A 25514-nucleotide genomic window follows, 5' to 3' on the forward strand; every position below is an offset into this window, starting at 1 on the left:
GGACAATCTTCTCGCATCATCAGATTAATGTTTTCTCTTCTTTTGATGCCTAAATATCAGCGACATCACAAACTTTACTTTGTGATTGACGTGAGCCAAAGCACACTTCCAGTATTGCTCATACCTAGAGGACAAAAAACAATTTTATTTCCAAATCTTTAGATATGATGGCTACTGAGGGGAGAAGTTCACCCTCCAAGGTTTACTCTCTATAATCACACAGATGGAGCCAGCCAGGGATTGTAAAGGTAAGCTAACCCAGTCCCAGCAATTTTTCCACACACAGCAGTCTGTTTGGTTTGTTTGCTGTCTCTTCAGGACTGTGGGGTTTTTTTTCCCCCACTGTTTTGACAGCCTACCATCTGCTTCAGAGCCAATCTCGATCTCATATACCTTCCCCAGTCTGTATTTACTCGGCTGACAGGACTTCAAGTTTGGGACTAAAGATAATCAGTAATGATAGTTTGACTGAAGTGTACACGCAAATGCTGACACGTGTTTGACGCGATGATGGGAATAAAACATGACAAAAACAATTTTAATAAAATATTGTATTTAATGGCATAAGAAAGGAAGAAAACATGCTCTGATGACCTCCACCTGAAATTCAGTCAAAAAGGGCAGAAATCAATGAAGAAGTTTAAGATTCAAAAATAGCTTATGGTTACAAAGTCTGTGCTAAAAAAAGACATAAGATACAATAGGCTAGAAAAAGAAAATAAACCAAAAAAAAAAAAGCTATACTATAATAATATATTTGTGCTACAATATCCGCAGTTAAACCGCTCCCCCCTCATTTTTTCCCCAAAGGATATGACACAATAAGGATACAAATGGTTCTGCTGGGCCACAATATCAAGCCTTGGTATCTTGAATAGATAAAGTGTAAACATAATTGTGAAGCGAAAACACCATTGCAATAAACATAAGGCTTGTTCTATATATACAGTGGCATCATAAAGGGCAAATCATTTCCATATTATCATTTCATCACCATATCATCGCTCACCTGCTGACTTCACCTCTGTTTTGGCCCTCTCTTGGTATCTGTGTTGTCTTGTTTCGGTCTTGCAGATCGAGCAAATTGCTGAGAATTGTAGAGTTAAGGTCTGGGGCAGCAAATATTTTCAATTCTATGTACTACTGCAAACTATAATTCATTAATTATCTCATAGCCACGGAGTGCCATTTATTTCTGAACTTGCACAGAGCAGCTTTAGGCCACATCGGCCTTCTTCCTTGTGACACTCACTGCCTCATATGAATTTAATCTGAGTAAAGGTCTCAGCTATTTGTTCATAAATGCCAGAAGACTTCTGGCCAAAATTGACCTTATAAGAGTTTGGGTCTCTTGGTTTCCTGAGGTTGCCTCACTTACTCAGTGACATAACCATAATCATACAGACTGATAAACAGTTCACCTCACGTAGCAGGTTAAATAAAGAGAAGAGATCCAAATGTGTGGAAGACTGTGACTGGAGTGTTTTTGCTAACAAACCTCAGACTAAAACGATTTTATGCCGGGTTTTCTTCAAGCTTACTAATTTTTGCAGCTCTTGGTAAGTGCCATACTGCAGTCTCAGGCAAACTGAAAAAATCATGACAGGGAATTCAAACTGGGACTGGCTGTCCTCTGCCTAAAGATATCTGTACCTGAATGAACCTCGGTTCACTTTCTGATACTGCGAACAGACTAGAAAAATATAAAATTTAAGCTATGAGTACATGCTTATTTCATTTTACAACAAACATACGCAAACAAGCCAATCCAGGAAACATTTCTCAGAATAAAGGACTAATTATACAATAATAATTGTAGCGTATAACGTAATATCCACAGCAAAATTTGGGATTAAAAATCTTAACATTTTTGCTCAGAGTTGGATGAGAACGTTGACACCAAGCTTATCAGTGTAGCCAGCAGCCACTGTGAATGGTGCAATAGCAAGTGGCACAGCTGTTTGTTATTACCTTGTTGGCCCTTGCTTTATGCTAAGCTAATCTTACTGGCAGCCTCCATCAAATTAGTTTTTAATCAAACAGACTTGAAAGGTACAGCATTACAACAAGAGGAACCAATAAATGCAATCTCAAAGAGTCAAGCAGCTGAGATTGACAGAGATCAGAAATGAAGGTGAAAGGTAACAAAGTTAACATGTCAACTTCAGGTCAGCCTGCCAAGTGAGTTTCTCCCAACACTGCTGTTGCCGCTTCGACTGCTCCATCAACTTAGAAGACATCTTTTAATCTTTCATTGCATTATATTCAGATTTTAATTTATTTAGATTTAATTTTTTTTTATATTTCCCATTTATTTAGCTCCCACTGAATGTTTTTTTAAGCTTTCTGAGCTACTTTGTATTTGGATATGTAGCAAGGTCAGTTCTCCTGCTTTGGAATGATGTCCAAACTTTTGGAATAAATAAAGTGCATCCTCATACTGATATCTTCTGACATAAAACAAAATACCGGCAACCAAAAAAAGACCATCCCACACTTTACTAATCACATAGTGACCAAGATATAAATATGAATAAAACTGAATTGATACTGAGAGATAAAAATTTTATCCTTTTTTTTTTTTTAATTTTTCCTGCAACACAGCTGAATGCAGGACAACACCTGAAGTAAATTATGCTGCAGACATCTCTGTTCATTCTTTGAGCTGAAAGACTAATATGCTGTCGACAAGCTAATTGGCTGCAGGATGCACATTAAAACACTATCAAAGTCAATAGCCTTGTTCCATTAAACAAGTTCAAATGTTGATGCACGGTTACCTCTGGAAAGAGGAAGAAAAACAGGTGGTGGTTCAGAGCTGCCAGATATTAGACGATATACTCCTGAAGGTACCGAGGACCAAAGCCAAAAGCACATCTGTGAAAGCAAGTGCCCACTTGATAAATCATCTCTCAACTACCCCTTGATGTCTGTACCATTTTCTGCACGTTCACTTACATGTCATAGCCACTTAGATCCTTTCCTTCTGTTTACCATGTTTTTACCTGCACTGTATTGTTACGCTAAACAATGCACACTAATGGTTACGTTTTTAAATCCAAACAAATATCAGTGCAACCTGAATTCACCCATCGTCTTTGTTTCATCTGACAGAAAGGATACAACAACCAGAGGTTTGTCATAAAGTACGTAGCCGTTGGTTTCCTGCAGGGCTTTCTCTGCACTCTGCACACTGGGGAGTCCGACGAAGGCCTGCCCTTTCATCCGCCCCTCCTTCATTAACACAATGTCAAACCTATGGAACAGGAATAAAGACACATCATTATCATTCAAAGCTTGTGGCCTGGTCGACTCAACGCTAAGCTCTGGCTTTTCAGCATTACAAAAGGAAAATGTTATCTGCTCCTGCGAGCTCATAACACAGCGGCTGTCGGTCATGCGTTAGTGAGACCCAGCAACCTGCAGGTTTTTATTCCAATTAATTGATTCAACTGAGTCGATATTTAGCTGGTAGAATAATTGAAACTCTGTATTAAAGTGCAGTCTGCTACCAAAACATTAGGTATGTCTAACTACACTGTGAACACAGCAGGTCTATCCAGCACACAGCGAAACCTGAAACACTGAATCTCTCTTCTTCATTTCTAATCATTTGGCAACATCAGGTAAGCAGATGGACAGAAAAAGGTAGCTGACTAAATCATTACTTTAAGGTTGACTTCATCAATATAAGTACATGTTAATGACAAACAGCTGTGTAATCACACACATTAACAATTTAAAACTGTGATGACAAAGAAATTTAGAGACGACAGAAAGCTGTCTTTAATTTTGCTGCTGCACAGCTGACTGTGAGTGAGCAGCTGCAGACAGCTGGTTAAGTTATCAAGTGACAACATTCACTCACGTTCACCTTAGTTCTCCTAGGACCAGCTTTTCTGTGCTACAGTTTATTTGAATTCACTAAAGACAAGCTGTCATTTGCATAAATCATCAATTCCCCAAAAAACCTGAGTGCTGTTGAAAATACAATTAAAAACAAATCTCCCAATTTTCAATACCCCCATAATTAACTTAAAATAGGATTAGGGATGCAACGATACCAATTTTTACAAACCGATACTATACCGATACTTGGATCTGAGTACTTGCCGATACAGAGTACAAAAACCGATACTTCTACCACACACACACACAAATGCAATGAATTGGAAGACAGGTTTTATTTTATTCTCTGCCGATAATAAATAATATCTTGATAAAAATGACCACAAAAAAATTTCAAGTGAAAAATAAGCACTTCTGTTAAATTATTGCAGAGTCTCCACATTGTAATTTAACAAAATATCACTGAACTATTGGGCACTGTCTCGAGCTTTCGGAATAATAAATAAACACTTCTGTTTGGAATAAAATAAATACAAATTAGGTTTGAGAATAAAATAAACTTTTAAATTATTGCAGAGTGTCCATATTGTAAACAAACAAACAAAGTAAAGTATTTGGCATTGACGAACGAACTCCTCATCTGCCCGTGGATCATCAGTCCACTGTGCCGTTAAATCAAGGACTGACATCGCGCACACACTGCTTGTCTTTACCTCTTTAGAAAGTTTTGGCACCATTATCTCCCTGATGTGTGGGCGGCTGGGAATTTCATATCGCAGCTCGAGTATGCTGAGAAGAATCCTACGTTTTTCACGACCGGCATTGGCTGGTCATCCAGAGCGATAAAATGAGTCAGAGCCTCTGTTATTTTAACTGCCAGTGGATTTTCTCTTGACATTTTTCATCGTTTTTCCAAAACCTGAGTTAAAGTTGGCTGTTCTGGTCCACACTGCTGACATTTTGTTTAGCCTAGCTACAGCAGCCTCCAGTTTCTCTTTTTTTTTTTTTTTTTTTTTTTTTAATCTGGAGCTGCCAGTCTGACTCGTCTAACCCTGTGCCTGTTTAGCGCAGGATGTCCCCCTAGTGGCCAATCTAAAAAACTACAACAAAAATGACAAGCCACCCTCTGATTAATGAAATAAGTTAGTATCGGTTCATGGTATCGGTTAACTTTTACGAGTATGAGTACACACACATTTTACAGTATCGGCCCCGATAACCGATACCAGTATCGGTATTGGTGCATCCCTAAATAGGATATTAAAAAAAAATCATAATATTTGAAGGTAAAAAATTTACCATTTTAAGAAAAACATTAGCTCAATTTGAATCTCCCCCCATTTATGAACGAGACCCAGAGACACTTGAACTTGTCCCTGACCCAGAGCGGGCACTTCACCCTTTTCTGGAACCATGGCCACAGACTTGGAGGTGCTAATTGTTATTCCCACCACTTTGCACTCAGCTGTGAATGTCTCCAGTGCGAGCGGCAGGTCACCGTTTTTGGAAAACATGCACCCTGCATACCCCATATATGCATATATAAGGGTTTTAGAGCAACAGAGCTCTCATACAGACAACATATTTTGCATATTTCAGCAATACGATGCTAAACTGCATCCTGCACAAACATCTTTGTAGATGACTTCAGACCTTTCCCCAACTGAAAACATTTTGCACATCATAAAATTAAAAAACATGAAAGCCAACAGGAAAATATGAAAGTTCAGGACTGTTGAGCAGCTAGAATTCTAAATGAGAATATAATGGGACAACATTCCTCTCCCGGCAGACCAACAGCTGGTCTCCTCAGTTCCCAGATGTTTGCAGATTGTTGTTAAAGAAGAGTGAATGTGACACCATGTTAAACACGGCCCCGCAACAACTTTCTTATACATGTTGCTGCCTTCAAATTCCAAATGACTCATTTTTTTCCCCTTGAAATTGAACATTTTCGCAGTTTAAACACTCAAAATGTTTTCATTGTTGCAAAAAAGCTGGTGTTCAGAACTCTTTTTCAAAGGTGTTGAGGTCACTAATTGTTGTAAACGCTAAAGAAAAAAAAAGCCAAGCAGGTCACTAAAGTGAGAAACTGATTGGCTCGCAGAGTTGCAGTTTCCTTTTTATCACCTGAATCTGTGTTTAGAGTCTGTCCTCAACATAAGCTCGGTTTGATGACTCAGGTGGAATATTCATTTGAAGTAGTGCTGATGCACAAACATAAAAACGTCCCTCATGATCTCTACATCAGTTTAGGTACTTATTAATAACACAAGACAGTGTCAGCATGAATAACTAAAAACTCTCAAGAGAAAGTGACAAATTGCTAGAGTCAAAAAATAGCTCATGAAGAGAAACTTGGGGGGGGGGGGGGGGGGGGGGAGTGAATCACAAGTTGTGTTAATATGAAGTAAAGACATGATACGGAGGATTGATGTTAACATACATGTTTCTCTCCTCTTCTGACGAGAGGTTAATGTATCTCCCGTAGATGTACTTCAGCTCCTGAAAGACAAATAATAAACATTAGCAGCAAAAATGATTAGGATTTTATTTATTTTTTTGTGATGCATCATTACAAAATTGAATAAATATTAACCCAAAATGTTGATGACACATTTGCTTCGCACTTAATTGAGTCTCTCTGCGAACTAGAAGGCAACAAAGTAGCTTATTGGATAAATCAGCTCGACACAGCGTGGAGGTTAACGATGGAGGTTAAGGCAGCCTGACCTTCAGGTGAGCCCAGAGACGCCCACACAGAGAACACTTTCACTGCCACCTTTTTTCTCACCTTCACCAGGGCCGTTACTCACAGCTGTGAGCTACGGCTAAGAAGGCCTGCGAATTACCTTAACAGCTTCCGTATCAAATGTAAGGAAAGAAATATCACCATTTTCCCAGGAAGCATAGGGTCAAACAGTGGTAATGTATGACATCATCCTGAAATAATGCATTGCAAGAACACCTTTTATGAGGTAGTGGCACCTGTTATTTGTAGCCCCACCAACTATCACTGCTTGGCATCATCACTAGGATTAGAAAAGTAAAGCTTTGCTAGAAAAACACCCACAACCCGATTTCTGCACATCAGTCCATGGATGCTTTATGCAATAGCATAGTTATCATCAGGCTTCTAAAACAAGACATTTTTAAAGATAACTGATGCTATGCCAATTTAATATATAGGACGATGATCCCAGACTCTCATGAAACAACTCCAGTGAACCAAACAACCGCATAAAAGTGGATCAAAGAGCTAAAATTGGACCTACCTTCTCTTCCACTTGCTTTGCAATGTTCTTCACGTATAGTCTGCAGGTTGGCTCGCCAGGTTCATAATTTTTAAACACAGACATCCTTTTTATCTCTGTTTTAAAAGAGAGAAGGAGGGGGTGCCTTGATGCAAGGTGAATTTCAAAAAAACAGGTACAAAGGATCACAGGGCTGCCTATACCAAAAAAATTTAAATAAATTCAAAGTCGTTGCAACTCAATACTATCCGCTCAATGTTTTATTTAAGACAGGATGGAGAAAGAACTCGGCTTAGACGCTCCATGACTTTAATGATTACATGTATGAACTTGTTTTTCAGTGTAATTGGGCATATCGTGCGTTAGCTGGTGTATACGTGCTTCTAAAAACACGGCGTCAGAGAACGTAAGACTTAAAGTATTGGTTGGATAGCCCAACTATTTAATAAAGATTAACCTTTCTCTCAAATTTGCTCTCATTCCAGGGAGAAACAAAACAAGTTGTCTAAAATGGTTTAAATATACATGAAAATGTGCATTTTTCCACATTTAAACCTATGTAAATGGCCAGCAGAGCCAGAGGAATGTCAGTGTTTATTTGGAGGTGTGTTTTCACCTATTCAACTAAACTAAACAGCTAACCTGCCCTGCAAAGCCGAGTAGACCTGTAAATGATAATTCTGTCTGTGAGTCACTGGATAAATTGTAAATAATTACGATAACAGAATCTTAAAATCACAACCTCATTAGAGAAAATGACTTGTAATCATCATCATCTTCCCTACAACCCTGCTAATGTCAGTAATGTTGATCATTTTTGGCCTTCCTGAGTAATGGAAGTTTCAAAGTTTTATATAACAGACACCAACAGCTAGATAGACAAAAGCACTGGGCCACCTACCAGATCAGTCTTTGAGCTGATGTCTTATGAGTCAGCAGAGCGTTGGTGACTTTTGGCCACTATACGCCTCAGCACTCAGAGCCACCGTTCTGTAAATTTATGTGGCTGCCACTTTGTTGCCGACACGCTGTGGTTCCTAACTGCTTCCACTTTGCAATAATACCACTTACAGCTGATTGTAGAGTATCTAGGAAGGAACTGATCGTCGGCAACAAGTATTACAGTCAAGCTACTTTCGGCTGCTCGCTTGTCACGAGGGGCTGCCGCAGTAGGAAGCTCTGCATGTTTGATTTGGCAGCTTTACGGTAGACGCTCTTCCCAACGCAACCCACAAAGGGGCTGGAATTACCACCAGAACAAAAACTCTGGCTGGAATTGAACCAGTGACCTTTTGCCTGCCAAGCAAACATGTGAACCACTAAAAGTAGACTGCACGGCTAGGTTGTTGATTCTACACAGGGAGAACGATGTTACTTTACTCCCTTATCTCGTCTTAAAATGTTTCAGATTAACAATGTGCTGACGCTGAATGCTTTGATATTTTGCACTCAAAAAAAAGGTGAGTGTAATATTAGATGGTCACAGTCAGTAGAAGCTCATTAGAGGCAGGGTTTTGCAATGCCAAAAGAAAATTCTCTTCCATATTTACCACCAGCTCCTGTTTCTGTGAAGGATTTCTTTCAAGGCAGATTTTCCACAATTTGCACTTTTTTGTTTTAGCCATGATGCCTCTCAGCTAACTGGCAGTTTACGCTAATATGCATTTCAAAGTATCTACTGCTTCTACTCTACTCGCATCTAAACAAAGGAGGGAATCAGAATATATTACAGCTCCTTGAAATGGAAAGCAAGGACTTCTGGAAACTGACACGGCAGCTGATGCACAATAAACTGGACCAACAGAACAACAGTTCCATGAAAAAGTGACTACTGTAGTCACATAGCTAACCTATGTTAGCATTTTTGGATCGTTTCTTACAGATTGATTAATCTGGTAAGTATGAAAATTATGTGACTCAGATCCTATGGCCTTTGCAGTGACTAGATCACACCCTGCATCACACTATGCATTTTATCCTTACAGACTTTGAATCGATGACACGCTGATAGCACGAGGTGGCCCAACCCCTTTACTAAGAGACTTTATGTTGCCTTTTCCTTTAATCTGTCACATTTCTGTGCGTTACATTTACCATCTCTTGACAGCCGTCCTTTCTCCAGCTCCTTCCTCGAGATGACATCTGAGACGAGATCCTGCTCGTTGTCGCTGCGCTCCTCCTGCTGCTTTGATGCCTGCGTGCTGAAGTAAAGCTTCCCAAAACCTTTAGCCTCTGCTTCCTCCCGATTGCTGCTGGACTTGATCTCGCTCTGATCCACTTGAATGGACGATGCTAAGGGAGAAAAGTGTAAGCGTGCTAAAACCTGTGTATCACATTGTTACATTAATTATGCACGGATTTCTCATGTGCCACTAAGTTAGATCTGCTCAACCGCTTTATGGTATCAAAAACAGGAGGATGACACTCTCCCTCTAGCACAGTTGAGGTTTTCAAAGTGTTTACCAGTAGCAGATGGTGAAATAATCACTTCCAAAATGTTTATCCTCTTCAGTAAACGACACCAGCTCTGGATGGGGATGGGAGGGTGGAAGCAAATCCTCTTGGTCACAATTAGTTTAACATATTGATATTTAAATTTCTCACTGTGGCATCAGTATAATCCGAGTTGGAAATAATGATTTCTTTATCTGGATTAATACAACAGGGTTTCATACGGCAAAGAAATAATGAAAAAGGTGAAAGGTTAAACTTGGTGGCGCTGACTACTGGAAGACGAGCAAACATAAGCACATTCAGTCTCTGTGAAATAAAGAACTGTAATCAAAATTCCCTCCTGTTTTGCAAACATGAGTTTGAAAGGCGGTGGAAGGATAACTCTTTTGAGGAGCACATGAATGCACACACACACACACACACACACACTCACATGTTGTAGATGGAATTACTAAGAGCAGTGAGCCTCTACAAATCCGAGGAGGGTGGGGGGAGTTGTCACCCACGCAAGGTGTATGTGTGTGTGCACTGGAGCAAGCAGCGTTGGGGAGCTTTTCTGATACACTCTCTGCAGAGAACTAGATCGCTGCTTTCAAAATTATCCTCCTCCTTATCTACCCCCACCTCCCCTTTTCATTTAAATAGCTTGTTTATCGGATCCCACACCTCCACTTCCCCAAAACAAGACTAATCCAAAAAGCCACCTGTCATAGTTTATCTTTCCCCTGCCTTTAGGAAATCTTTTGTGTTTGACTTTGAGATCTATTTTACTTCGCAGGGACTTGCCAGAGAGTGAAGTTGTAGCTAGAGAGCAGGGAGATAAGGCAAACAGGGAACTGCACAGCTGACAAGTAACACAGACTGTGCCCTCAATGACATTTGCTCATACAGATAATAGTTAAACCTTTTTGGTGGCAGTTTCTGCCGTGATATACTGCTGTGTAACACTTGGCTGCGACTTCGTCCATGGTGCGGGCTTTAACTTATGTCAATAGGAACATCAAAACACCTCCTGCATCAATGTGATAATAAACATGATGTATAGTAATAACTAAATCCCTACACTGCCTCTGCTGCACAGAAGGACATAAGCAAACCCATCTTTAAACTTTTGCGATGTATTTGGAGACTGCAGCATTGGTCTGATTTATCTTAACGGTAACTATAAAAGTAGCTTTTTGCATGTCTTAATACAACTTAGCCTTTGTTTCTCACATGCTAGAGATTTAACAATTTTCCACATCTGTGGCTCAGTACACATGTGGATTTTTTTTTTTTTTAATAGAGGGGGAAAAAGCAAACTTCGGGTGGGTCATCCACATAAAGAACGTCGGTGAGTTGATCCCTGACTTCTCCAATGTGTGATCATGGTTAACTAGCACAATCAACATTGGAAACTGACTAATTAACATTGCATCATTACATAGTTGTCATGGCGGCCACTTCTCATTTCTTAATGATGTCATATTTTAACACTGCTTATGCTAATATAAAACACGCAGTAAATGGCTGGAGCTTTTCTACTCGACCTAAACACTCAAAGCGCTTTACACAACTTTCATCATTCACCCATTCACTTTTATTCATGCAAGTGCTCTCTGTCGAACATGCACACACATTCATTGCAGCTCTGGGTTAGGATCTTGATCAGGGGTATTTGACGTGCAGACTGGAAGCAGCCTGGGATCGAAGAACCAACCTTCTGATTAGTAGATGACCTGTCCTACCTCCTTCTACAGTTTCTGCTCTTCACCTTTACCACATTTCTACATACTCATAAAGTTTATTAGTAACTCACTGAGAGCTCTATAGCTCTGGCAGCAGGTTGGAAGAAGCAAATTATAGAGATCATATTTTATTGTTGGAAGTATTAAATCCACCTTTAGCAAAGATCTGTATATCCCGATTTGGAATCACACTAAAAGTTAAGCAGGGATTAAAAGTAAAAATAAATAAATATCTTTCTTGTGATAATTAAGCACAAGCATTTGGATTGTACATTAAAATGTAAATAAATTAAAAACAGATAATTTACTGTGTGAAATGATCCTTGTCATTAGGTAATCCTTTAATCATATGTTACATTGATCATCGTCTGTGCCTCAAGCTTTCATGTCTTGTGCATAACTAAACAAACAAATTACGGTCTTGCAAAGCCACCTGTGGTTGATGGACGACTTCTTCTGTCTCAATTTCCTTTTCAAACAGTAACTCTGGCTGAAGTGTATCTTTCCAATGTCATCAGTACAACTTAAATAAGTTGATTAATGAATCAGTCAAGAGAAGGATCAACAATAATTTTGATAACTGGGACAAAAAGTCTCAATTTCATTTTTTGTACCTTTTTTGTTACCATTTCTGTGAAACAGTTATTTTTACCCTTCAACAATGGCAGGCTCCTTTATCTCAGCTCTATTTGTCCTTTTCAAAAATCACACCACAACTGATTAACTACTCTAAACTTCCTCCTGCTTTCCTCTTTATATTACTCGAAACTGAATATCTCTCGATCTTCAGTTTCAGAGGCATCAGCTTGGAAACTGTCATGCCTCAACAAAAAAGCTCAATCCAGTAAAACTAGCCAACATAATTGACAGTAGAAATTGTGGGAGGGACGATTACCTTTGCCTTCGTCGTCTTCAGGCTGAGCTGGCCTACTTCCTTCAACAGCAGCCGCTACATCCGGAGCTGAAATGCGGAACTCAATTTTCCTCGGACCGGCGGCGTGGGGCTGCTCAAACACATCCGAGGGCTGCAGAGTCGCAGCACTGAGGACAACAAAGACAATCACTGCTACCCTCAACTGCAATCTCTAAAAATAACCTACAATAAAACTGAGCTCCTGAGCTCCTTACGGTTCAGGATATTTTGTTCTGGTCAACCTGAGATATTTCCCAGTCCACAAACATGTGGCCAGGAGACTGTGTGTTTGTGTATATTTATAGTTTAGTAACAGAGTTTGTGGCCTGTCATTAAGGGAGTGTGTGCGTGTGTGATGCTGAAACAATAAGTCTCCGAGCCGCACGAGGCTGTGTTTATGAGGAAGACTTATTATCTGGAGGTTTTTGTCCTCTCTCTTTAGCTGCCTGTGAATACTGTCCTGAGATGAGCTATGTGTGAGGACTGTGACATGCATGAGTGCCTTTGGTCTACCTCTGAGAGTCTGGCTTGGGAGCATAGAGTAGATCCTTGATCCTGGGCTTCTTTCGTTTTGAAGCTGTTTTTGGTCTCAAGGGTCGCTTGCATGCTTGGTTGACCAGGCCCATCAGACGAACAATCCTGAAATAAACCAAGCATAGGGAATAAGGGGGAAATCGTCCAACTTGGTCCAAAAAAATCTATGAAGCTAGTACTGTAATCACACATTTGCAAATGTATATGGAGAGTTAAATATCTGCTGTAATCAGATTTAGAAATGTATAAAAAAAAAATTCTCTAAATTTATATTCTGATTTGTAAATGTGCAGAAGGATCATTGATTTTCCAGGTCTCTGGAGCTCAGCTGGAGGGCTGGGACATCACTTTGGTGATTATCTTCTACAACACGTCAGTCTAAAATCATCCATAGGTGGTCAACTGGGAGGAGACCTGGTGACCGCAAAGACAATAGTATATGATTCACACTCGTTTTTTTTACTCATCAGCCCATTCAGCGAGTCCTCAGACCCTAACACTGGAGGCACAGCCGTTCTGGAAGATACCACTCCCATCAGGACAGGAATGTGTCATCACACCATAAAGGTGATCACTCAGAGCAACTTCATATCGATTGGCAGTGACCCAAACCATGCCAGTATGATTCCACTGACAGCCAGCCAACGCCGTCGATGTAAGGTTCAAAGATTCATATTTGCCCTTTAGATTGTCACCTGCTGCTAAAGTGGAGCAAAGGTCAGACACGAAAATCTTTGCATTTACACAATTGTGGATCTACACGAGATTTATGCATATTTAGAAAATATGACAGGGAGTGAGATACAGATGTGAAAGTCTCCACACACGTTTGCAACTAATTCTAGTCGCTCTTTTCTCTGAAAGATTAATACTGATGAATAATATGTTAATACGCCAGCATGACCGTTAGCTATGATGAGGTGCAAAACTATCTGAAAGCCAGTCTGACTGCATCAAACAGTGTTTGTGCTGCACTCCGTCGTCGCCCCACCTCTCTTTGTCTTCGTCGTCTCCACTCTCATACTCGGATTCTTCCTCGCTGCTCATTTCCATCTCCTCCTCTGGTAAAGGGGGATAATCGGGAGGGAAGGGAGGAGGCATGGGGATGGGTGGAGCAGGAGGCAGGAGTTCAAACTGCGGGAAAGAAAATTACATGGCTTAGCATACAAATGGGAGAAGCGGTGGCTGATTTTGATTTTAAATTAAATACAGATATTTTGAAATTCGACAACAGTCGAAGGAGACGACTTTACAATACTAAAAACAACAATTATTTTTGCAGTTGAGCAACCTGACGACCAGCTTCTAATAACTAAGAAAATATAAGAAAATGAGCGCACAATAGAACCAATGTGTCAGAGGAAAAAAAGGAAACTCCTAGCAGAGCTGGACACAGCATTCCCGGACATTTTGTATGAGAGAGGATCTCTCCCTTCACATCCTATCAATTGTTTCTTTGTCTATGACTTTGACATTTTGAACATTGGAATTTCCTTGAATATTGAGCATCACTGCGCTGCTTCTGAACCACCATGTCAGTTACATACAGTTAAATGTAAAGTTTCTGTTGTATTCTCTGTCTCTGCTGTTTTTGCTGCTTGCATGTGTACAGTATATGAACCCTTTTGTAATCACTAAGGCTGGAAAAGACGAGTGAAAGCCTGACTTTAATAATTAACGGACCCTCTAATAGCAGCAGCTTCCATCAGACCTTGGCTGTAGCAGCTTCTGACACTTCCAAATGGTTTTCGGCATCTTTTTGGACCGTTCCTCTTTACAAAGCTGTTTCAGTCCATCAATATTTCTGGGATGTTTTGATTGAACACCATTCCTCAGGTCACGCCACAGAATCTAAACCGAGTTAAGGTCAGGTCTCTGTCTTGCGAGTTTCATCCTTTTAACCATCCTTCTGTTGCTTTACTCGTGTGCTTTTTGTCACTGCCCTGTTGCATCACCCAACCTCCCCTAAACTTCAGGGCATGGACATCTTGCCTGCATTTCTCCTGTAAAATTCATTATTCCTTCAATGATAGCAAAGGAAAGTGTTTTGGGACAGGCGGTTGATTTTCTTTTCTCTTTTCCTATTTTGCAAACCTTTTTTGTGGACTGTAGCGCTTTGGGGTGTCCTTCCATTAACACAATTCTTTCTCAGCGCTTTTCTTACAGAGACATCAAAAAGGATTTCACAAGTTTACCAAGAGATTTCTGCAGGTAGTTTTATGTTACCCTCGGGTTGTTTTTTCACTTCTTGCAGGACTGCACACTGTGTTCTTGTATGATCTTTGCCCACTCCACTTCAGCTAAAGTAGCAACCTGTCCTGAATTTGTCCTATTTGTAGGCACTTTGCAGACTGATGAGCACTCAGGTCTTTAGAACGGCCGTTGCAGCCTTTTCCAGCTTTGGGTATAAAGCCTGCTGTGATTTTGTTGAGGTATGGTTCGTGCCAACCAATCATTTGAGGGAAGAGCTCAATGTGAATATTTACTCATTATTTTTCCCTGTTTGTGTATTATTAGTTTACTCAGACTGTGTCTGAATAAAGTACTCATAAAATACCTTTTATCAGTACTCAGTGTAGAAATACTGATCATACCAAAGGGTTCCTGCATCTGAAAGTGTGACGTGAACACATGAAAGTTCTGATGATTAATAAACAAGCCAACTAGTACATTTGTATATTTATATGTGCATTTTGACAAAAAAGAATATGAACTATGAATGGAGAGAAAGTAGGAATATTTCGGCTGATCTGGGAAAAGTGCTCACAGTTACTGCTCAAACATGTTCTTTTTACATTTAAGAACTTTCAGTCTCCGTATTTGGGAAAGTCAAAAAGTTAAGGAAAGGTAGGGATCTATAGTTCTGCTCATCAACCTAAAGACACACAGCTGAGTGTTACTGCCTTAACAAGCTGTCTAACTCTCAGAAGTACATTTTGTGAAACATCACACCTGCTTCTTTTTTTTTTTTTTAAAGCAAAGATCTTCACATTTACACACTTGGAAAGAGCTTTACATTCACTGATGGTGTACAGAAGCTTACCATGGGTGGTCTGGCTGTGATTGGGCCAAAAGGACATGGCAAATTCATCTTGTTCATCAGATGAAGTACCTGTATAGTTTGAGATACGAGTTTGAGAACAGTGAAAATTCATACCACAGGCTGGGGGGAGAGAGGGCAGGTAATATAAATATATATTGCCGCTCTCAAACAGGCAGCCGGAAACTCAGGCTCCATATGTAAAACAGATTTCCAGGCTTTCGCATACAAATACGAGGATCAAGGTGAGATTGAGGCTCGAGTGAGATGCCTACGATGAGGCAGAGCACTGGGAGAGCTTCTCCGAAACACACTAGCACCACCAAGCCGCTGACACGGGGAACAGCAGCAATTAAAATCCAGGCAGCGCGGCTCCCAGGGAAATGTTAAACCCATAACTCATGCCGCCCACTTATGGTTTATTATTAATACTTGCTTCCCAAATTGAGATTTAAAAGGCAAATGTTTGCTGTTTGATCTTTAAGAGCCTGGATGCAGTTCAAAAACCTCTGGGACACTTATTCCAGAATCATATTCCTATTTTACAATATAAATGTACGGACTCGAAATGCTGTCACAATGCAGTTTTTTCTTCCCTGCACCAATTCCCACTTACCAAAAATGAACACAGGGACATCATTATTATTATTATTATGGCCAGCATCTGCGCATCAAGGTAAAATAACAAATAAAACCACACAAAGGAAGCTGTGTTTACTCACTTGAACATAAAACTTTGGCACGCTCATGAGGGCGTGTGTTATATTTGTCAGAATGCCATTAGAGGGTGGTGGATATAAATATTTCAAAGTGGGATTTGATTGAAACTTCAACCTGTAGGAGACAGAGAGAGAGGGGGAAAAAAAGAGTTAGTTTAAACCTGCAACTCCCTGCCTTAAATACAATAAACCCTTCACTGAAAAACAGTCACGAGAAAAAAAAAAAAAGTATGGAAATTAGCGTGGAAACAACTGACGTTTTGAATACATCTGAAGGAGCAAACACTTGATCCATTTCAAATGAGTGCATACAGATGAAGGTGATGTACAAATTCAGTCATTTTCTCAATTTCTATACACAAAGCAGTCAAACGGGAACGAAGCATGTTCACTTGTATATTTATCTCCTTCACCTTCAAATCTAAAATTGGAATCCAGATTAAAGCACAAGTGATGTGAGTCTGCTCAGGGGAACGACAGGTGGAAACGGTCTGAAGCCAAGAAATCCTAGAAAGGACTAAACCACGCTTGGCCGGTGACCAGACAGGAAAACACCCAAACTTTAGGAATAATGTGCTCTGTACTAGCAAATCAAAAACATAGTGTTTTGGGGTTACGCTGTTAGTTTATGGCTTGTAATGCATGTAAAGCCATAAACTTGCAGTCTCTGATTCAACTGTAAAGTCGGCATCACACCAAGGACTGCTTGAAGATCATTTTCGGCCATCTGCTCCAAGAATTAATGCTGAACCAGGGGTGACTTTTGAAGAGGATAATGATCCTAAGAACGGCAGCAAATCCACCAAAAAATGGTTTCGGCATGAGAAACGGAGAGGTAGAGGAGAAGGAACGGTCTCTTCAAAGCTCAGATTTAATCCCACTGAAAATGTGGGATTAAATCATGCAAGAAAACCCTCAAACATCCTGAGAATGAATGAATATTGCATATAAATTGGTCAAAAGTTAAAGCAAGATGATGTCAGAGACTGTCAGACAATTATGTAACACGTCCCTGTTTTGTTCTTTTTATAAGCACTGTTCAAAGATAATCAAGCGTTTGCTTTCTCAAATACTTTTTATGGGATAAACGTCTTCACATGACTATATGTCAAAACAACAGTCACACATCAGGCAGTGGCCCAGCCAGTGGCCCAGCCAGTGGCCCTACCTCTTGCTAGGAGGCCTATCATTAAGATTAAAAGCACAAGCCATGCCGTGTCGGGAAATAGATTTCTTAAGGTGCCAATCTACACAGCGTGGGACAACAAATTCACCTACGCTCAAGACTAATGAGCAAAGACTGAAGGCAGGGGAGAGTTATTTAATTTGCCACTAGAAACAGCAGTTAAAGGTGCGGAGGCCTGGTAAATGGTGCCTTAACAGCACTCCAACTCACCTTTGTCATCATTTGATTTTGTGAATGTAGATTCTGTTGTGTCGCGGCTTGAAGCCACATGTCATCAGCAAGATGTTTTTCCCACAAACATTTCTCCTTTGTTCCAGCGCTCAACCGACACAAAACTTCTCCAATTAGAATGAAAGCAAGCTGAAGTTAAGGACTCTTAACCACAGAGCCCGACCGATACTGATATTTAAGGATTTTAAAAAGTCATTCTGAGCTTTTGAACCCCTGTTTTTTGTTTTGCTACATGTAGTCATTTATTTACCCGACTTGACTGGATCAGCTGGTTGTTGTGCTTGTGGTTCCAAACGTGCTTCTTGTGTTTAAAATTGAAAAACAGGGATGTTGCAAAGCGCCCTCTGGTGGGCAAACTATGAAACATCAACACTCATAATAAAGTTGAAGGGTGTTACTCCCATTTCCTCTTTACTTTTAAAACGTTCCCTTACCGACCATTATAAATGCAGCTAATATTATTGGTCGCTAGCAGCAAACAGCTAGTAGCGGTCGCCGATAAAGTCGGACTGTGGTTGCATGCCTCTCCCAGCTCAGTTTTTTCCAGTTTGTATCAATGTGAAATTTGTTAATTATTAATGGCCAGAAAAAAAAAATACAAGCTTTGCAGCGCATCAGCATATCACAGTGAAGCTGACCTTTGCCCACAAAAATCCAATCAGCTCATCCACGACTCCCATAAAAAAAAAAAAAAAAATTTTAAATCCATTGTGGCAACTCAAATACACATCTTGAGCCACAGCTCTCCACAGTAAAATAAATCTATATTATATCCTGGACGTCATCTGATTGAAAGGGTTTAAATATCTGGTTTCAACTCTGTAATCCATCCATCCATCCATCTTCATCCGCTTTATCCGGGGCCGGGTCGCGGGGGCAGCAGCCTAAGCAAAGAGGCCCAGACCTCCCTCTCCCCAGCCACCTCCTCCAGCTCATCCGGGGGAACACCAAGGCGTTCCCAGGCCAGCCGAGAGATATAATCTCTCCAGCGTGTCCTGGGTCTGCCCCGGGGCCTCCTCCCGGTGGGACATGCCTGGAACACCTCACCCAGGAGGTGTTTGCGGAGTTTGCGGAACTCTGTAATCATTACATGCATTATGACGCTAAAGATATTATTAAAATCTTGAAGCTTATTTCACCCGCTGGCATTTGAGTGTCTGATTTGCACCTACTCAAACAGACTTTACTTATTATTTCTAAAGAAAACAACGTAAAATTGTTTTCTTAATTATTAGCATATCATTTGCCACAGAACAAATTACAAAAATGTAAATGTGTACAAAATGCAGTTCTAGCCTTTCTTTTACAACGATTGAATTAAGAAAATGAGCAACAGTATAAAACTATAAATTATAAAAACAGTGAAAAACATCAGAGTTCTCCTTCCGCAATCACATTTTTGCAGTACAGGAGATTTAAAATACGCCGTCATTGGTGAACTCAAGCTCAAAATAACCAGCAAGTGCAGCTAGCAGGACATCTCAATTTGTCCCTAATCCAACCTTTCTACAAGCTCTAACACACCTAAATGCAATATACTCGTCTAACCAGACAGCACATTCTCTCAGTTTGTGCAGACTAGTATTAGAATATGGAGCTCTTAAGTCTGCTGTAGCAGCAGCAAGACAAACTGTCAGAAATGGAGTGAAAGGTATCAAAGACCACCTGGTCCCACCAACTGGCAGGACAGACGGCCTGTCAGGCGCTCAGTGGCGGCCTGGCTATCTAATTGGACACAAGGCGTTTGACAGCTCCCAACTACAGCTCTCAGATTCTCATCCAGGTTTACTGTCAGCCAGCCTCCAGGCAGTTTCTGCATAGCCAAACTGGCAACACTCTGACCGCAGTTTGGAGAACATGTGTCACACATGCATAGTTAATCGAATAAGACAGAGTTTGGGCAGGTAATGACTCACAAACTCTGGGTAATGGGAGACAGGGCCTGTCAACAAAAGGCAGAATGCGATATAGTGTTTTTGTTTTCTTTTTTTAACCCCACAAAATGGCAAAAAGAACAAAGACTAGAAATCTACAAGGTATCTAATGAATAATGCACTAGAGAATAACATCAGCCAAAAAAATAAAATAAAATAAAATAAAAAACAAAACAAGTGATAAAAATAAAATGTTTTCTTCCCTCATGTCACACCAGCTTCATGATGACATGCTTTCATTCTTACCCGAGACTCGGTGCAACGCCCGTCTCTATGATGGGAATATTTGGCTGTTTGCTCTCCTGCTTCTTCTGCTCTTGTTTGACATTTTCACCACTACAGAAAGGCAGAGGGGAGGTTCAGACCACTACAAGGGATGCAATCATCCGCTGTTAACTGACAGAGATATTAACAGTCCATCAATTTACATAAGAATGAAGGTCTGTGCAGCCCGGGGTTATTCAGACAGCTCACCTTTCTGACACAGGCGGGTCCTTTAGCACTGTTATGTGATCTTGGCCTTTTGCAAACTCCACAATGAGTGTCTGATCAAGAACCTCTAACTGATGGAGTCTGCTTAGAGCCTACAAAAAAACAGATGTTAAGGGGACTGAAAAAGACCGTACAGAACAAAGTGAGAGAAAAACCAGAGGAAGTCTCAAACAAAACTCTTACCCTTGCTGCTGACTTTTCACTCCTAAATGTTGCAAAGGCTGCATGTTTCTGTGGAGATGGACAAATATGTTCAGGCTGCCTGGCAACTCAAATGAATGTCAGGATGTGAGATACAGCTCATGGGATAATCGGTGAGGAGAAACGTACCAAGCGGCCCCTGTTTGAGAAGACTCTGACTGACTCAGCTCCGAAATACTTCAGGAGGTCTTCCTTCTCTTCCTCGCTGAGCTCAGCTGGTAAGTGGTGGACAAGCAGCGTTTTACTGCAGTTTGTTTGGACTGGATCTTCATTCATTTTGCTGCAGGACAGCAGTAAGAGAAATAGCAGCAAGTTAACCTCACAAACCTCCATCAGTGAGCAGCACTCACCTCCTGTGTCCAGTGATAATCACTACCTAATAAGCAACCTTTCACCTAAAAGAGCAATTTCACAGGCTAACTGGTGGTCCAATGCCTCTTGATACTGTCTGCCCCACTGATGCCTTTGACCGGCCCTATGTTCAATATCTAAATCGTTTAATTTGGTGCCAGCCTTCGCATACAATCATCGAGTGGTGAAGATTTAGGTTACACCAGCTACAGCACATCAGTCTGATACTAACGCTGATGTAATAGACTGGATATCTGACACGTGCTTCTAACGGGCTGAGCAAGCCTCTGTTCAGCCCCAAGCAATCGTTAAAGACAATGAGAAATGTGTGTGACTGCAGGCTGAGGTACTAGGTTTATTTAGGCTCATTTATAGAATAATGGTGGTATTTATTTAAACAAATGATGCCGAATTAATGAATGAATTATGGTCATTTTTTTAAAAAGCTGAAGTGAAGCGATATTGAACGTGCTGCTTTTTTACTAGCAAAGCCAAGTTGAATATGCCTTTCCTCCAATAGCACGGTAAGTCCTTACCGTAATGTGCCGCTAACGCTGGTGCTACGCGGAGCTAACGTTAAGCTAATTTATCTCAGCCTTTATATGTTCTGAACATTTTCCAGAACCGAAGTAAAGATTTTAAAACATAAAACAGACTTCCGAACCGCAATAAACCTTTCTGATCAAAAACTTGCCTCCAAAACCAGCCAGTAAACAAACCCACTTCCGTATTCTCTTCTTCTTATACCATTTGACAGCATCGGGAATGTGCATTAGCGCCACCCTGTGGACTGGAGTATGAACTGTCTAACTTCTTTTTGCGAGTCCCCTTCCTCCGGGACTCTCGTACAAAACACGCATATATGTAAATATAATTTTAAAAGGTACTAATATGTAATATTTGATAGTAATACATAGCTCACTGAAGCTTCTTTCATCACTTATTTGAAAGCTAAAGCGCTAGTGTTTATTATGAAGGAAATACCGGAAGTAGTTGGTGTAGTCATTCAGTTAGACCACACACGGTAACAATAAATGGTTAGTTTTGGTCTCATGTTTTATAGATGAACTTAAGTTATAGCTCGCATTCTGTATTCCTTGTTCCTCTAGTGCGCATCATTTTAATACTTAAATCAGGGGAGTGAAGACTGACAATGGGAGGCAAACCTGAGCAAAGCAGTCGAATTAATAAGAGATAACGTGTTACAGACTGACATGATACCTTATTTCCCACAGAGATTGTGTCTTTATCGCCCTCTAGTGGTTACAATGAATGACTAAATTCGTCAAGCCAAAGGTGAGAGCACACAGACACTTCCAATGACTACCTCCAAAATACAACGACAAAATCGAGAAAATAAACAAATACGGGAACCTAGCGTGCCTGCTTATTTCTAGGTTTCCTGTGTACCCACACACGTCCAGCAGATACATTACGATTTAAAAAAAAAAAAAAAAAAAGCTTATTTAAGCTTCCTCTACCAAAAAAAAATCTTTTTTTTTTTTTTTTAAATTATTAAATCACAATACTTAGATATCGATTCATAGAAATTTGTAACAAAATTGCTGAAAAACAATATTTTTTATGCTAATTGCTCTTTCCCGGTCATGGATTCTATATCATTTAGTATAATCCATGTATAAATGCTATAAAAAAACAAACAATTCAGAGGCACAATAAATTCACAGCTCTATGCAGTGTAATGCGTTAGTGGTGATTTTTCACCAGCAGGTGGCATACTCACTACATCAGACTCTGATTAGTCTGACTGCTCTAAGGTTCAACAGTAACTTCCAGATTAAGCCACAGTTATATTGTATTTTATTATTAAACAAAACAGTGCGATGTGATTAAAGCTGATTAAAGCTAAGCGTGTTTTAATAATACAAATAAACCTTTCTAATGTAACTGACCATTTTCTAAGAAAAACAAGTTTACAGTGTTCTTGTTTGTTTATATTGTATGAATTCTAATTGTCACAGAGACTCAAGTTAAGATCTGTCCTTCTCCTGTCCAGCCTCGTGAAAACATCCAGGTTCCTATCCCCACCTCTGAGAAAATCTCCCTACACCTCTCGAGGTCCCTCCAAATTCCTGGCCAAATGAGGCCTTTTCTTTGACGAGCGACACGAGGGCATTCCTCATCAGGGGGACACAATACCCCCTTTCACCGTGGCCTGGCTCTGAAATTTCACAGGTGATGGGAGGAACGGCGGACACTCGATCCTCCCTCCCCTCTCCAGTGTAACACATCAGCCCGAGGAAGCGGGAATGTGGCTGCTGCATGGAGAAAGAGGAAAAATGCGGAGTGTGGAGCACTGACTCAATGTCTGTTGACTGTGCTGAGAGCATTATTTCAGGGACTAAAGATGCAGATCGTTAATAATTTGTGATGAAATCGTGATGTTTGACATATCAGAGGTGGCTCAATCGCACCGTTAATAAAATGCAAGCCCCACCCCACATATGGGTTTTAAGGAAAGAGGTGAAAAGCAGGGCATGGACTACTAAAACTGTAAAAGAGTTTCAGGTAGCGAGAGAGATGAAGATGAAAGGCTGTGGCTGCCTCTGTAAGAAATCTGAGGAAATGACAGAATTAGAAAAAGGCCCCTGTCTTTCTCAGTAGGACATTTTAAATGCAGAGAGGCCCCCGTGGGAGATATTGATGCTCCTACTTGTCATTTAGCCAATCCTCTCATCCAGACACACTTACAGCTTTGGGATGCAGAGTAAGATTCTCATTCCAGCCCAAAAGGAAAAAAGCTTAGCAGCCTTTCAGTGATTTATTGGAGAATCAAACAGAGTCATTTGGAGACGTTAAGGCTCAATATAGAAGCAGCATGCTCTTTTTAAGTGAAGGTGTTAAATCTATTATTTTTATTTCCATCACTGCTGCACTGCTTCTCTGTCTCTCTCAGAAAACACAGTATTACTGTTTGTTTTATTTCCAAAGCTCATTTTGATCGTTTTTATGCCTGCTAACTCGACATGTGTTACTACAGCCAGGAAACTGGTTGGTGGAAGCAGTAGAAAGCAATAACAATCATGGCACATGAGCTGAGTTGATCTGGATAGTATGTCAACTGTATTTCAGTATTTTTTAAAAAAGCATTGCATATATGAAGGTGTCCGCTTAAAGTAACATCCTCTGGAAAAGTGTATGTAAGTACTTCCTGCTGTGCCATCAGTGTGGTATTAAAACATGACGACAAACAACAACAACAAGCCTGTAAATCTCCCAGACTTAATCTGTAGTCTTCTGATTTCCTCTACTTCATGAAATTTCTTGTAGACTTGGCACAAGGTGGGCTCACTCCCCACTCCTGCTGCACAACAACAACGATGCGTTTTGGTCTTTGCACAGAAAAAACTATAAATGCTTTTGTCAGTGCTGAGCAGGACAGGCAGGTGAGGTCCGGTGATGAACGGTGTTGTGGAAATGTTGTTTGACGTGTGATTAAGGCATGAACAAGACCAGAGGCAGGGGTTTTCTATTTGTAATCACTGATATTAAATCCTAAGGAGATATCCTGATTTGGGTAGTTAGCTGAGGCTAAATGAGGCTAATGCAGGATTTGTGGTAGTGCGTTTGTGTAGGTATTTGTCAGAATGACCTTTGCAGATGTACTTTTGAGCAGTCCCCCCGAAACACGGTGAGGGTCAGGTGTAAGGATCGTGACCAAGATGCCCAAACAGGTGTGTGAAACCTCTTGAGATCTGTTAGTCACGTGACAGTGATCCTGGCTTAGAAAGAGACAAGGTGACAGTTTACTGCAAGTTTTTGTTGTTTTTAATACTTTCTTCCTCTTCACTATAAAATAATTCTTTGTATATTCTTCCTTCACTTCATCAGCGGCGGAGCTAAAACACCAACAACAGCAAAAATGTGAAGAAGAGTAGTTTTTGACTCTAAACCCTGGTAACAGTGGTCACAGCATTGGTCTGCAAAGCTGTGTGTAGGCTTTGTAAGGGACCAGCGCACAACCGTGCTGTTCCTGGTACTCAGCTGTGTTGTCGACAGCGGACCGAGAGTTAGGAAGTTCTGGCCTAGAACCAGTTACCAGATTATGGTTAGGTTTGAGGTGTGAAGATCCGGGCCTGTTTGGGCAAAGAATTAGCACTTTTATCCTTATTTGTGGACCAAATATAAAATTTTGAAAAATACGCTAAATTGCTGCTTTACTTAGTCAGATGTTACAATAATAGTTTATAATGCGACATGAAGTGACCTTGCTTAGGTGTATGTGTTGAATTAATTATGTTTTATATTGATGTTAATCTACCAGACACAGTTTCTCTCCTGGCTATTTAAAGTGAAGGCGCAAGGATTTAGGGGAATGCTTGAAATTCTACTTGCCTCTTCAGTATTTCATCTTTTTTTTCCCCGAGTTTGCCCACCAAAATACTTTCCTGCGTGGTTCTACCCACACAAGAAAAATACTGGAAACTACACACACCGACTCCTGTTTGTGACTTTGAGGGACAACCTGAAAAAACAAAAAAAGAAAGAACCTTACAGCATTTCAACTGGGAGAGTGATCCAAATAAATTCAAATAAACCTATAAGAAAACGCACGCTTCCTTCATATGTGATGAGTGTTTTTGCCCAGAAATTCAAACTAATTTGAGA

General features: G+C 40.4%; 1 protein-coding gene across 3 annotated transcripts; it reads right to left on the bottom strand.

Moving 5' to 3' along the window:
• Positions 1 to 536: 536 nt before the first annotated feature.
• Positions 537 to 21636, bottom strand: rnpc3 (RNA-binding region (RNP1, RRM) containing 3). Of its 3 annotated transcripts, none has more exons than XM_035914604.2 (16): positions 21580 to 21636; positions 20664 to 20814; positions 20517 to 20564; positions 20316 to 20425; positions 20088 to 20177; positions 16494 to 16605; positions 15775 to 15843; positions 13723 to 13865; positions 12711 to 12836; positions 12180 to 12325; positions 9198 to 9395; positions 7125 to 7219; positions 6296 to 6354; positions 3124 to 3256; positions 1010 to 1087; positions 537 to 600 (listed from the first exon to the last, which is right to left on the bottom strand). In XM_035914604.2, exons 2-15 carry the CDS (start codon positions 20808 to 20810, stop codon positions 1019 to 1021), a joined length of 1545 nt encoding a protein of 514 aa, XP_035770497.1. In that variant the 5' UTR covers positions 20811 to 20814; positions 21580 to 21636; the 3' UTR covers positions 537 to 600; positions 1010 to 1018. The 3 variants fall into 3 exon arrangements, with proteins under 3 accessions (XP_035770497.1, XP_006806396.1, XP_035770496.1); XM_006806333.3 differs by having other exon boundaries at positions 537 to 869; XM_035914603.2 differs by lacking the exon at positions 21580 to 21636 and adding an exon at positions 21422 to 21551 and having other exon boundaries at positions 537 to 869.
• Between the last annotated feature and the right edge of the window lie 3878 nt (positions 21637 to 25514).

The sequence above is a fragment of the Neolamprologus brichardi genome, chromosome 9 (assembly GCF_056152115.1).
Source record: "Neolamprologus brichardi isolate AB-2024 chromosome 9, ASM5615211v1, whole genome shotgun sequence".
NCBI classification, from domain to species: domain Eukaryota; kingdom Metazoa; phylum Chordata; class Actinopteri; order Cichliformes; family Cichlidae; genus Neolamprologus; species Neolamprologus brichardi.